The sequence below is a fragment of the Panthera leo genome, chromosome D3 (assembly GCF_018350215.1).
Source record: "Panthera leo isolate Ple1 chromosome D3, P.leo_Ple1_pat1.1, whole genome shotgun sequence".
In the NCBI taxonomy this organism is placed as follows: domain Eukaryota; kingdom Metazoa; phylum Chordata; class Mammalia; order Carnivora; family Felidae; genus Panthera; species Panthera leo.
Window position 1 is genome coordinate 4,697,753 of NC_056690.1, and position 14,144 is coordinate 4,711,896.

General features: G+C 48.3%; 1 protein-coding gene across 4 annotated transcripts in view; it reads right to left on the reverse strand.

The window, feature by feature from the left end:
- The window catches only part of LOC122203308 (transmembrane protein 132B), a 326,990-nt gene that overhangs the window by 60,252 nt on the left and 252,594 nt on the right, over positions 1-14,144 (reverse strand). Inside the window, exon 1 of one of the 4 annotated variants that reach the window (XM_042910004.1) lies at positions 3,125-3,422. The exons of 2 other annotated variants lie outside the window; for them this stretch is intronic. In XM_042910004.1, coding sequence (XP_042765938.1) covers positions 3,125-3,127 — 3 coding nt within the window. In that variant the 5' untranslated portion in view covers positions 3,128-3,422. Of the gene's footprint in view, positions 1-2,636; positions 2,687-3,124; positions 3,423-14,144 lie in introns of those variants that run through there. One more of the 4 variants, XM_042910003.1, reaches the window with a different exon arrangement.

The window sequence follows — 14,144 nt, forward strand, 5'->3', positions numbered from 1 at the left end:
GAGGCTGGGGTGGGGTGGGGTAAGGACTGGCCAGGCAGAGGCTAGAAGGAGTTTGGGGGATGATGGAAATATTCCGTCTGTGGCTGCGGTGGGGTGATGGTCGTGTAACTCTCCACGAATCTCAACAAACTGCAAACAGGTGAGCGTCACGGCACGTCAGTGACACCTCAGTAAACATGACACAAAATTAGATCTCACTTGCTGGTTGTTCATTACCGCGTCGCTCGTGTCTTCCGTTCAAGAACTATTGGTTCAGAAGAAGAGGGGACGAGAGGGAAGCAATGCACAGGAAAGACAGAGGGACACAGGCAGGTCCATTACCAATGTCAGATGTGCCACCGATCCCACTTGGAGAAGAAACTGAAGCTCAGAAGCGTTTGGTCATTTCCTCACGGCCCAGGACTGGTGTCACACATCGCCCGGGGGAGAGGAAACGCATACGCTTTCCTTAACTGGTCACGGGCTGCAAGTGTGTGCCCTTCCTCCCGATGCACCTGCTGCCTGGAGAAGCCGGGGGTGGGGGCGGGGCAGCAGAGTGCATGGGTGCAGGGCCAGGCTTGGAGCCAGACCCCCTGGTCCCAATCACACCTGGGTCACTCGGGAAAGTCATGGAAACTCAACTTCCTCCCTCCCTCCCTTCCTTCCTTCCTCCCTTCCTTCCTTCCACGATTCGGGTTCCTCACCTGTCAGAGACGGCCAGTAACTCCACCTCTGCCTCGTAAGGTAGTCATGGGTCTCAATTCAGGTGATGCCTTTGAAGCACGGGGATCACTGCCCGGCCCATCGTAGGTGCTCGACAAAGGTCACTTACCAGCCTCACTGCTCCCACATTGGCTTCATGGAAAACCTCCACTCATCCTTCAAGATGCTAGTAAAGTGTGGTCTCCTGTGTGAAACCCTCCCAGATGACATCTCCTCCCAGTCGGAATTAATCACTTCCTCAATTATGTCCCTATAGTGCGTTACAGATGCCTTCTTTCAGGGGCGCCTGGGCGGCTCAGTCGGTTGAGCGTCTGACTCTTGATTTCAGCGCAGCTCACGACCCCAGGGTCGTGGGATCGAGACCAGCATCGGGCTCTGCACAGACAGTGTGGAGCCTGGTTGGGATTCTCTCTCTCTGCCCCCTCTCCAGTTGCTGGCACATGCACTCTCTCTGTCTCTCTCTCAAAATAAACTTTATTCTGAATAAATCAATAAACTTAAAAAAACGCTTCCTTTTAGCACATGGCACCACAGTTCACACGCTGCTTCTCAGATACGCTACGGAAGGCTCAGATTCTAGCACAACTCTCCAAACACCACTAATGCTGGAGTCATTCGGGTGTTTGAACAAGTGAGTAAATACCAACAGGCCCGGCGTGTACCACAACTCACACAGTCTACACAGCGTAGTATTAAGGGCAGGCGACCTGGGGGGAGGGCACAGCAGGAAGTCCCCTCCTTGGGAAGACACAATTCGGGAAGGTCTCGCAGGGCCTTCAATCCTGAGCCTATCCTATCTCCCTCAAGAACTGATATTCAGTTCAGAAGAGCTTTCCAATCGGGAAACTTTCATAAAGTCTGTCCGCAAAGGAAAAGGCATGTCCTCGTCGGCAAACCTGACCCCAAACTACACTTTCCTCCCCGAAAGCTGTTTAGAATTTCTGTGTTAGGAGCGGCTGGAAGAAGGCAGTCAGGTGCCCAACTCTGTGAAGACCACGCCCCCCGCCCTCCCCTCCTCCCCCCCCCCCCCCCGCCCCGTGTCTACTTTTCCCACACGGAGGACACATGTGACGTCACGCTAGAAGCCATCCTTCCAATCTGGCGATAAATTGTTTCCATGTTTTCCTTAACATACCTCAGTATTAAGATTAATGTATCACTTAGCAGCTTAGTATTATTATAATTCAAAGTCACCGTGCGGTGCGGCCCCAGCACCTGTGAATGGCGCGTCAGGGTTCAGATCAACGCAGTCACCGGCTGCAAATCTCTTTGTGTCTCCCCGGCTGTGCTGGACCAACCCCAAGTGCCTTCTCTCTTCACCTGCATCTTCAAGCACGTAGTCGACTTACTAGTTTTCTAGAGCCGCCACCAATGACCACAAAGAGCAGAAGTTTATCCTCTCACTGATCCGGTGGTGAGACATCTGGAATCAAGGTGTCCGTGGGGCCACACTCCTTCCAGAGGCTCCAGGGGAGGATCCTTCCTCCCCTCTTCCGGTTTGGGGGCTCCAGGCATCCCTTGGCTTGTGGCCACATCGCGCCAGTCTCTGCCTCCATCGTCACATGGCCTCCTCCTCTGTGCCTCCGTCCCACCCCCGCTCCCCTCCCCCCCGCCTGTCTGTGTGTGTTAAATCTCCCTCTCCTTTTTTGTCACAAGGACATTAGTTGCTGGCCTTAGGGACCACCATAAACCCAGCATGATTTCTTCTTAAGAACCTTAACTCAATTACATCTACTAAGGACTTATTGGAAACAAGGTCACATTCACAGATACCAGTGGTTAGAATCTGAGCCATTTGGGGGACACTATTCAACCCACTACAGGCCTTGTTTTCTAGGATTGTAGAAAGTAAACGCAGAGGGACCAGCCTTGGCCCATGTCACGAAAAGAAACAAAAACAAAAACAAAACAAAAACAAAAACTCTGGCTGTCACCTGCATCGAGAGAAAAGTTCAATGTTTCTATTCTTTAACAAACAAATCCCTCCCTCATGACTCTGGAGAAACCAGTGGGATGGTTTTTTCCGTTTTCGTAACAAGCTCAAATTGCAAAATAAGCGATTGCTTACTGCCAGGACCTCCTCACCTAGAAGAAACAGAAATAGAAATCATCCTATCCTGTCATCTGTACACTCAGGACGACCATAACGTTTCCCTTTTTCTGTCAAAGAACTGATGAAGCCAACTTGAGACCGATGAAACGGCCAGAAAACAACGCTGTCCTCAAAAAGTTCCTGTCTCCTCTCCAGTGATGCCACTGGCTAGGACACAGGTCTCAGCAGACTGAAGGTCGGAGGCAGCGGCTGAACAGGACCTCGGTCAGGCCATGCGTGAGCAGGGGCTGGCCAAGCAGCCGGGATGACGGGGCGCGTGATGGCTCTACTCTGCCGGCCTCTTAGGAGAAGGAAAATGACGCTACTTACCATTTGCTTCAGGCTTGCTGCCTACCGGACACATCCTCCTCTCAACTCCTTTTGAGGGTGAGGGGGGTAGGGCACATAAGCAGTTCTGGATATTTGATTTGAACTAATCCTGTTACTAGCAAAGAAAAAAAAAAATTCTGTGCCTTCGTTTGATACTTCTGTTAAGGAGTTGTTTTCGATACTGGGAAGGCAGGTGAAGCATGACCGAAGCAAAGAGAGTCACTGAACCCAGTAATTTAGATAGCTTAATGTGCTCCGATGCCCAGAGTTAATCTAATTTCTACATTTATATGTCACGGTGGATTTGGAGATTAGTTTTGAAGGGTCATCCAAACCCCAAATGGAGAGCAAACGGAGTGACTTATTATTTCAGAAAGAGGGACGTTGGCCACGCCCAGACTCCGGTGGTCAGATAAGCACTAGCCCCAAGTCCGCTCTGATTCTCTCTCCCCTCGGGGGAACTTGACCCCTGACCCCCACAAACGCTGGGGAGCTCAGACCCCACCCCCAGCTCCAGAAATGCATCCTGGCAACCAGGCCTACAGCCAGTCAGCATCTGGCATCCCTCTGACCCGTGATTGGTCGGAGGGCTGGGCAGGTGCTTCCAGCTGATCCAATCAGATTGGGCTTTCTGTAACTTGCAAATCAGGGCCTCCCGTGACTCAGACCCAGGCTCAGAGCTGACCCTCTCCACCTACTTCTGCTTTGGGACTAACTTCCTCACATAGTGGTTAAGAAGCTGAGAGGGCTGGGATCCCCGGTGAGGACTGGCTAGCCCCAGGTCATTTTCAGTGGCTGCTCACAAATGGAGCCTATCACAAGGGCTCCTGTCTCTCATTTGATCTTCGGCAGACTCGGACACATTCCTAGTGAGTACTGAGCCAAATCTAGTTACTGCCTAATTTAGAGAGGAATCACCAGTCCCAATTACAGACCAAACTAACACCCCTGTGCACAGCAGAGTCCTGGGGCCACCACACCAACGTGCACAACGAGCCCCAACGTCTCCTCTCCTCATCACATCTGACACTCTCCTCCCACCCTTGAAAGTAATTGTGACTTTACTCGCATAAAACACCAAGAGATTCTCAACACCCCTGGGAGGTCATCAGGGAAAGTACACCCATTACCATCACACAGAGGGGGAAACAGAGGCTCAGAGAGGGCACCTGGCCTGCCCAGGTCTCAGAGCTGGTTATGAAATCTTCCCTGGGCAGGAATCTATGCCTTCTATCTTGAAGGAGGTATTTTCACTGGGACATTTATGTTATTACTTATTTCAATAAGGATTGGATGTGGGCACTTGGGGGGCTCAGTCTTGATTAAGCATCCGACTTCAGCTCAGGTCATGATCTCATGGTTAGTGAGTTCAGGCCCTGTGTCGGGCTCTGTGCTGACAGTTCAGAGCCTGGAGCCTGCTTTGGATTCTGTCTCCGTCTCTCTCTGCCCCTCCCCCACTTGCGGTCTGTCTCCCTCTCTCTCTCTCCCTCTCTCTCTCTCTCTCTCAAAAATAAACATTAAAAAAATTAATAAATAAGGATTCGATGTACTTTGTTTTCAGACACTATACCTTCAGTGTAGTACGGAGAACACTTTGGAGTCATTCTTGACCCAGAATCCTGGATCTCCCACTCACTGAGTGGACTTGAGTAAATGACTTATTTTCTCAAAGATCCAACTTACCAAATTTCTGCTGACTTGTTCTATCAGTTACTGAGGGAGAAGAGTTTAAACATCCAACTACAATTGTCAATTTATATTTATTTCTTTCAGTTATGTAAATTTTTGCTTCTTGTATTTTGAAGCTTTGTTATTGAGTGCTTACAGATTTAAGACTGTTCCGTTTTCTTGATGAACTGACTCCTTTATCATGATAAATTGTACTTCATAATCGCTGGTAATATCCTTTGACCTGTTATTAACATGTCATTCTGATGTTAATACAGCCATTCTGTGTTTTTTAGTATCTTTCTCTTTCTTTTTTCAGCACTGTGCAGATTTTTTAAGAAATTTTTTTTTATGTTTATTTATTTTTGAGACAGAGAGAGACAGAGCATGAATGGGGGAGGGGCAGAGAGAGAGGGAGACACAGAATCGGAAGCAGGCTCCAGGCTCCGAGCCATCAGCCCAGAGCCCGACGCGGGGCTCGAACTCACGGACCGCGAGATCATGACCTGAGCTGAAGTCGGACGCTCAACCGACTGAGCCACCCAGGCGCCCCAGCACTGTGCAGATTTAATTGAAAAAAACTGTAAGGCATTTAAAGTGTAAAAAGTAATGATTTGATATGCATATACATTGTGGTAGGTTTCACCCCAACAAGTTAATTACATATTCAGGGTTTGGGGGGCTTTTTTGTTGGAAACATTTGAATTCTAATCTCTTAGCAAATTTCAATTACACAATACGGTTTTATCAACTGTACGAACCGATCTCTATAAAGTTTATTCATTGCCTTACTTTTTGTAGTACAAACATGAAAGGAAGAGAGAAAGAAACAAAAAAGGGAAACAAACCGTCTAAATATCAAAAGAGGGTTGATCACTACGATATATCATACGGCTATTAAGAAGGAAAAATGCTTTTAGTCTACATATATTGACTTAGCGATATGTCGTGATATTACAAAGAAATATACATAGAATACTCCCACGTGTCCCCATGTAGCTCTGTTCTGAGTTGATGCAACTTGGAGGAAGGGATACTGGGGACCAGTGCTAGACGTGAGCAGGACAGCCCTGCACTGATACTTTGGGGAGAACGTAGAGAAAGCCATCTGTCGTTCACAAGCAGATACGACCTTCGGGAACACAACCCCTCCTGCGGTCAGCAGCTGGTGCCCAAGCAACATTTCCCCACCCTGGTCTTTCATGCATAGTTCTCCCCAAATTGTGGCCATCATGGATACTTCTTTGAATCGATCCACACTTTGTAGGATTTGACTTAACTAAATACACATTTTTAAGAAAGAAGCTTTCCGTAACATAAATGGAAAGGGTCTGTGTCACTGGCCACAAATAGAAAGAACCTTAAAACTAAATATACAGGCAGTCCTCTCTTAGCAAGGCCCCACTATGCACAGATTTCGGTCACCACTATTTAAGAAATACCAATCTCCCTACAACAGGTTACAACAACCAAGGTATACCGTGTTATCTGTAAGTGCGTCACGTACGGACTCCCGGCTGGCTCTTCAGCCCATAAGTTAGTGCACAAATAAACAGATGTATCTCATGCTGAGGGACCAGTCACATCAATTACTTCCCAGTCTGTTGGTGGCGGATAACGGTGCCTCTATTATTCAGTTCATAGTCAGCAAAGCGTGTCATCATGTCTCCCTTTGTCCCCCAGGGATAAAACCACCTGGCAAAAACAGATCATCCACAGAGGGAACTGGCCAACAGAGCTGAAAATGCCGCAAAGAAATGAAAGAAATGAAAAGTGTAGATGGAGATATGGCGGAACCAGCCGACGGGGGACACTACCTGCCGTGGGTCAGGAGAGCCTTGAGGTGCAGCCGCGGGGACTTCATCGGGGAAGCTGGTCGCCATACGGGGCGGGGGGGGGGGGGAACGTGGTCATGACAGGGAGGGCAGAGGTGTCCCAGAGGAACTGACCCAGCCAAACAACTTCACGGGGAAAGCAATTCTTGGAGAAACCGGCCCCGCGCTGAAGGAACAGAAAATGAAACGTTGGGAACGGACTCCACATGTACAGAGTATGGCGGTCTAGAAAGTTACACAACAAGAAAGTAAACACTGTTCACACGATTGCTGGTAAGTTTCCCCCAGAAGAAATAAAACAATAAAACGCTTCGGCTCTCAATGTTGCTAATGCTCAAGTTACAATGTACTAAATATTGATTTTACAAGGTTTTTTTTTTATTTCCCTCTACATTTATGACCAATAGGAACCCACAAAACTTTATTTAAAAGTTCACAAAAGGAGTTTATGTATTTATTTATTTATTTTAATGTTTATCTTTTATTTTTTTGAGACACAGAAAGACAGAGCATGAGCGGGGAAGGGGCAGAGAGAGAGGGAGACACAGAATCCGAAGCAGGCTCCAGGCTCCGAGCTGTCAGCACAGAGCCCGACGTGGGGCTCGAACTCATCAACTGCGAGATGGTGACCTGAGCCGAAGTCGGACCCTCAACCGACGGAGCCACCCAGGCGACCCCAAAAGGAGTTTATTTAAAGTCCACAACGTTCCCCATCGATTATTTAGATTTTCAATCTGGGTTCTGCCTCGTTTCAGCACACAGTCGTGGCTGTGGCCCCACGCTGTTGTGCAAAGCCAAGGCTGCTTGTAATTGAAACAAAGCAGGATTATTAAATTCCATTTGCAGACCGCCGCCTGTCCGAGGCTTTGGCAAAAGGCCCACTATTTCTCTATTAAAAATGGAAATTAGCAAATATTGGAGAATTGTTTAAAAAGACCGTAGAATCCAAATGAGACTCTGTTGTTGACCTAATCAAAAAGGTTGAAAGAGAACTAAAAGGAAGTAATTTCCTATGTAAACCAATTTTACTTAACACAGTTTTGTGCCCTGTGTAAACTCATCACACACAAGGGGATCTGTGTGTTGCACCCTGGGAAGCCCTCGGCCTTCACGGCTCTCTCTCCTCCTACAGACCCCGACTTCCCGGCCACCACGGCCCTCGTCGAGCATCAGAGCCTCCGGGAGCCCACAGCAGACCAGCTCACGCCTGCGCTGTAGGTTTTCATGACTCCTCTGCTTGCCCGTCAGAGTGCTTGCCACAGCGGTGACCGCACAACCACGTGTGTCCTTGGCCGTCTCACGCTGGTCTTCCCTGTATGGACGTAGCTCCTTATTCCCCTCGCTGTCCCCCGGGCCTCGCTGTGGGTCCGGCATCCAGTCGGTGCTCATTAAGGACTCGTGGAATATCGTTGGATCAAGTACTGCTTCGGAATACTGCAGAAAATGATACGTTCCCTGAAAGTGTTCACGCAGCAAAGCTATCATTAGTCCACAGTGAGCCCTGTGCAAATTGGAAAACAGTGCCTCTTGGGGCGCCTGGGTGGCTCAGTCCTCAGTCGGTTAAGCATCCGACTTCAGCTCAGGTCATGATCTCGCGGTTCGTGAGTTCGAGCCCCGCGTCGGGCTCTGTGCTGACAGCTCGGAGCCTGGAGCCTGCTTCCGATTCTGTGTCTCCCTCTCTCTCTGCCTCTTCCCCGCTCATGCTCTCTCTCTCTCTCTCTCTCTCTCAAAAATGAATAAACGTTAAAAAAAGAAAGAAAGAAAAAGAAAACAGTGCCTCCTTCTTCCCCCAGAAAGTTATCATAATATACCCATACATCATAATGGGTTAGAATAAGGCACTTCACTGCCATCTGCTATATGACTGTCCTACTAAGTCCCTGAACCTACATGTCTAAGGTGTGAATGATACTGCCTTGGGCATGCCCGTGTGCAGTGCACAACCTGTACAGCCTTACGCAGTAGTCTTGAGTGCGGTCAGGCACATTTGAGTTGGGTGGCTACTTGGTAGGAGCCGAGCCTGGATCTTCCCCTGCAGCTGGCCTAGAATATCATGTGCCCGTCATCCCCTATACAGTAACCAGAGTGGCTTTATCAACAAATACATTCCAGAATCTAAAACTAAAGAAAGGGATTTCAAATTTTATTTTATTTTTTAAAAAAAAATTTTTTTAATGTTGATTTTTGAGAGAGTGAGGACAGAGTGCAAGCAGGGGTGGGGCAGAGAGAGAGAGGGAGACACAGAATCGGAAGCAGGCTCCAGGCTCTGAGCCATCAGCACAGAGCCCGACGCGGGGCTCGAACCCACGGACCGCGAGATCGTGACCCGAGCCGAAGTCGGACGCCCAACTGAGTGAGCCACCCAGGCGCCCCTCAAATAAAACTCTAAAATTAAATTAAGAAAATAATACAACGAAAACACTGAAACTAGTGATCTACAAGTTTACGCACATTGTGAAGTTAAGCCGTGGTCCAAAAACCAGACACGAGGAATCTTACAGAGAAAGCAAACAGTGGCATTTTAAGAAAAGGGAGGGGGCTCCGTGTGGGAGAGTGAGGAGGGGGCCTGGGGGTGTGTGGGTTTTGATCCTCCTTCAACGTGACTGATTACCTCACACAAGAACCCTCTGGTTTTGTCTAGAATATGGCTCTCAAACATGGCGTAAGACAAGTCGTTAACGGCACAACAAAGCACCGTGTGGCCTCCTCTGTCCTCCCCAAACCTCAGAGCAGAGGCCCGCCCTCTCTGGCTCCGCCGAGAAGAAATCCAGCCACCACCCAGGGGAGAGCAGGGACCTCCAGGCTGCCCCCCGACCATCGCCTGCGTGAACCCCGGGAAAGAACACAAGCCGTATCCTTCTCCCTTCACGTGGGAAGCTGAAACTCTCCCACATTTTCATCGGGAGCTGGCGCAAGGCATCGAATACAATCACATGACCTAATAATGTAATCATAATTTTCTCCTCGTCTTCATCTGCGAAGGAAATTACCCAGATTGTGTTATCGGAGAGTGTCTTAAACGGGCTGGAGTGTTCCCATATAATGCACAGTGATGGGAGCTATTACAGAGAGGAGTTCAAGAGAAATTGAGAGATGATTTCTTCTTTGCACGTAGGAGGCTGGGGCAAGAGACAAAAAAAGAAAGCCTTTGACCTCTTGGGGCAATTCCTGCTGTCAGCCCAGGCCGTCAGGCGTGGCACGCATTTCTGCTTGCCCTCTTGTGATCCCGCCACGGCTGTGAAAAGGACATGCCAGGATGCCCTCTGGCCCCGAGCACCCCAGCCGCCCGCCAGGGATGAAGGCCCCTGGCCCAGCCGCCCCGGCTGCCCGGCCACTGCATGAGTGGTCGCAAATGACAGTCGTTTCGAGCCACTGAATTCTGGGATGCTTTTATTATGCACCAGGAGCAAACCAATCCAACGGTAAAATGAAAAAAGCAAAAGTAAAAATATGATCATCATCTTGTTAAAATCAAGATAGATGCGGAGCAAGGAAGCTGGAAATAGAAGTGTCAAAATGTGTCTCCAGGCAGTGGAAGGAAAGATTCGTTTTATTTTCTTCTTTATAAACGTCTGTGTTTAACAAATTTTCTACAATGGGAAAAAAAATATTTGAAAAATGCAATTGTTTGCCTGACTCAATTTCCTCATCACTTGTACGGAAGAAACAGGAGAGGTTTCATTTTATGCTAGAAAAGCAGATGAGTGAGAAGGAAATATCATCAGGCCTTGCTTTCTGCCCCCACCCGACCTCCAGTCTACCTGCCAGACCTTTCTCCGAGCCACAAAGCAATAAAATGAGGCCAAGGTACTTAAAAGGGCTGTTGTAAGAATTGTGCATTACAAATGTGTACCAAAAGGCCATTTAATGCTAAGTTAAATCAGAGTAGCTCGGCATCACGGTGTGAGGCCTAAGAATCCACATCAAAAACAAAGAGGGGGGGAAGCCTGGGTGGCTCAGTCGGTTGAGCATCCGACTTCAGCTCAGGTCATGATCTCACTTCAGCTCAGGTCATGATCTCACAGTTCGTGGGTTCGGGCCCCGCGTCGGCCTCTGTGCTGACAGCTCAGAGCCTGAAGCCTGCTTCAGAGTCTGTGTCTCCCTCTCTCTCTGCCCATCCCCCGCTTGTGCTCTGTCTCTCTCTGTCTCTCAAAAATAAATAAATAAATGTAAAAAAAATTAAAAAAAAAAAAAAAAAAGACTCCGCATTTTAAACCAGCCCCCTCAAGATGCTAAGGCTGGAGTCAGAACCTGCAGTCAATCTAAATTCTCCAGAGTTCCAAAACGATGGTGTTATTACTTTTAGGTACGTGTTGCTTTCTAACAAGCTGATAGAAAATTATTATTCTTTCATTCACTGAGAAGAGGAGTGCCCTGCCCTGTCCCTCTGGCGGACCCCACTGGAAAACCCCCACATCACGGCGGCTGACAAAGGACAGGTGTTTGCAGGGTCCAACTCCAAGATGACAAAGCAGGGAGAGAAGGGCGGAGGTGCGATCAACTGACAACGGGCACGGGGCTTGTTAAAAGCTCTCGAAGGTTGGAGAGCATCTGTACCTAGGATTTCCCTTCAGACCCCACAACACTATTTATGGTGTTCTTTTGCTCTCCCTGTTCTGGGCGTTCTCCATCCAGGCTCAATGATCCACTAACCCGTCTGAAAAGGTTTGCTAAGTGATTGCAACAGTTGATTTTCCCAGAGTCTGAATGTTCGGGGAGGTGGGGGGGGAAGGAAATGAAAACAGAGGAGCCCAGTAACGTGTTTCACATCACACAGCAAAATAGGAATGAACTAGAAAATAAAATTTGTCTCCCAGGCCGGTGCTGAAGCCTTTCCATCATATCTGTTTCCTCTGCGCGCGAGAGACTCTAAAAAGCGTTGTGCTGTGTCCCCACGGAGCAGAGAGCGTTGAAATTCGTTGTCAAGGAAGGGACTGCCAGCTGGTTCCCGCCTTCACACCTCCATCCAGCAGAAGGAAGACAGTGTGCCCTGCCTCCACTGTGGAGAAGTCAACCTCCCCCTGGTTCCACAGCAGCGTCTGAAAGGGAGATGCTTCCTGAGCCCTCAGAGGGTGAGTGGGTCCCCCAGAGCCGGGAGGCACACTCACCCGGGAATCTCAGCCTTCTAGAATCCGGGAGATCCACCTGATAAACGCCTGGTAGCTGTTCCAGCTCACTGCTTGTCATCCCCACGAGCATAATTTCGCCCCAGGATGATCAACAATGCTCACAAGTGCTGATAGTGACATTTGCAAACGGAGCCAATCATTTATTCTTAGAAACTTCCTCAGGGCTAACCATTTCCTGTAGCCTGTAGGCAACTGTAAAGAGGGTGTCTGATGGCAATAACAGTTGTAGCTGATCGTCAATACTTTCTTCCAAATCGTCAATACTTTCTTCCAAATTCGTAGTGAAGGTGATTGGGGGGAGTGGGGGGCACCTGGGTGGCTCGGTCGGTTAAGCGTCCGACTTCGGCTCGGGTCATGATCTCACAGTTCGTGGGTTCGGGCCCCGTGTCAGGCTCTGTGCTGACAGCTCGGAGCCTGGAGCCCGATTTGGATTCTGTGTCTCTCTCTCTCTCTCTGCCCTTCCCCAGCTTGCTCTCCCTTTCTCAAAAAATGAATAAACATTAAAAAAAACCTGACTTGAGATCGATCAGAACCCCCAAACTATTTTCTCTCAAGGCAGCACAAGGAACCAGCTGGGGGCTCCCCATTGCCCACACAGCAGCCAGACTTCCGGGTTATTTCTAAAACATGAATCAGATCAGATCCCCTGCTGAAGCTCTCCCGTGACTTCCTGCAGTTCACAGAAAATCCAAACGCGTCCTCTGACCTCGTCTTGTGCCACGCTCCACGTCACGCTCGGGGTGACCCACTGTTAGCGGGTCAGGAAATCAACTTAGTGGACCCCAACAGGCGTTGTTTTATTGCAGCGTAACTGACAAATACAAACGGTGTTATTTAAGGCGTACACGTGATGTGTTTAGATATGTACACAATGTGGCACGATGAACACAATCGCACAGATTCACCGTTGTGTGTGTGTGTGTGTGGGGGGGGATAACACTTAAGATCCACCTTGTCAACACACTTCAAGTGTACAATACAGTCAACTGTCATTGTTAACTACGGTCATCGTGCCGTACGTTAGATCTCCAGAACTAAATCTCACATTACAGTAGTGAAGATATGGAAACAACCTGAATATCCATCTCTGGATGGATGGATAATGAAATGTGATATATATGTATATGTAATCATGTATATGTGTGATATTATATATATATATATATCACGCATATATAAACATTTATAAATTATACATATTATACACACACACACACACACACACACATATATATATACACCCACATATACCTACACACACATACACACACACACACACACACACACACACACATATATATACCCACAAACACAAAGGGATATTCAGCCTTCAAAAAGAAGGAAGTTCCGCCATTTGCAACCACACAGGAGAACCCTGAGGGCATGATGCTAAATGAAATAAGCCAGACACAGAACAACAGATACTGTGTGATCTCACTTCTGTGTGGAAACTAAAATACTGGAACTCAACAGAGTCACAGAACAGAGTGGTGGTCTACAAGTGTTTTTGAAATTAACAAAATGGCGAGTGGTCATCCCTTCATAGCTATTAGGAGGAATCATCAACAGCCAAATATTTCCAGACGGGTGCCCTTATCTGACACCTAACAAGATGGCATTTCCTGGAGCCCCAGGGGTTGGACAGAGCCCTGTCACTGTCACGAGCATAGAGTTGTGACAGCAACTGGCATGTGACACCGTCGAACCAGAGCAATTAATTGCCAGGACAAGACTCTCCAATTATTCCTCTTGCTGCTACAGTAACTGGCCGGGGCCAAGAGACTGGCCAAGTCCCCAAAATGAGTTCCCAGAATAAGGATCATGCCAAGCCACTAGACCAGAGGTCAGAAAGCTTTTTCTGGAAACGCTTTGCAGGATACATATGTTTTCTGTCACATACGCTTCTTCATTTTTCTTTCACTCTTAGAACATAACACATTCTTAGCTTCTGTGCTCTGCAGAAACAAGCCACTGGCTAGGTCTGATCTGTGTGCTACAGTTTGCCAAACCCTGGCCCAAACAATCTATGAGCTGCCTGGCACAAGCAAAAAATAAATCTGTGTTATTTTAAGCCCCTGAGAGATGAGACATGATTTCTTTTTTTTTTAACATTTATTTATTTTTGAAAGGCAGAGAGAGACAAGGAATGAATGGGGGGGGGGGGCCAGAGAGAGAGAGAGAGAGAGAGACACAGAAACAGAAGCAGGCTCCAGGCTCCGAGCTATCAGCACAGAGCCCAACGCGGGGCTCGAACTCACGGACCGTGAGATCATGACCTGAACGGAAGTCAGCCGCTTAACCGACTGAGCCACCCAGGTGCCCCGAGACATGATTTCTAAAGCAGCATAACCCCACCTATCCTGACACGATAAAATAAAATAGAACAGA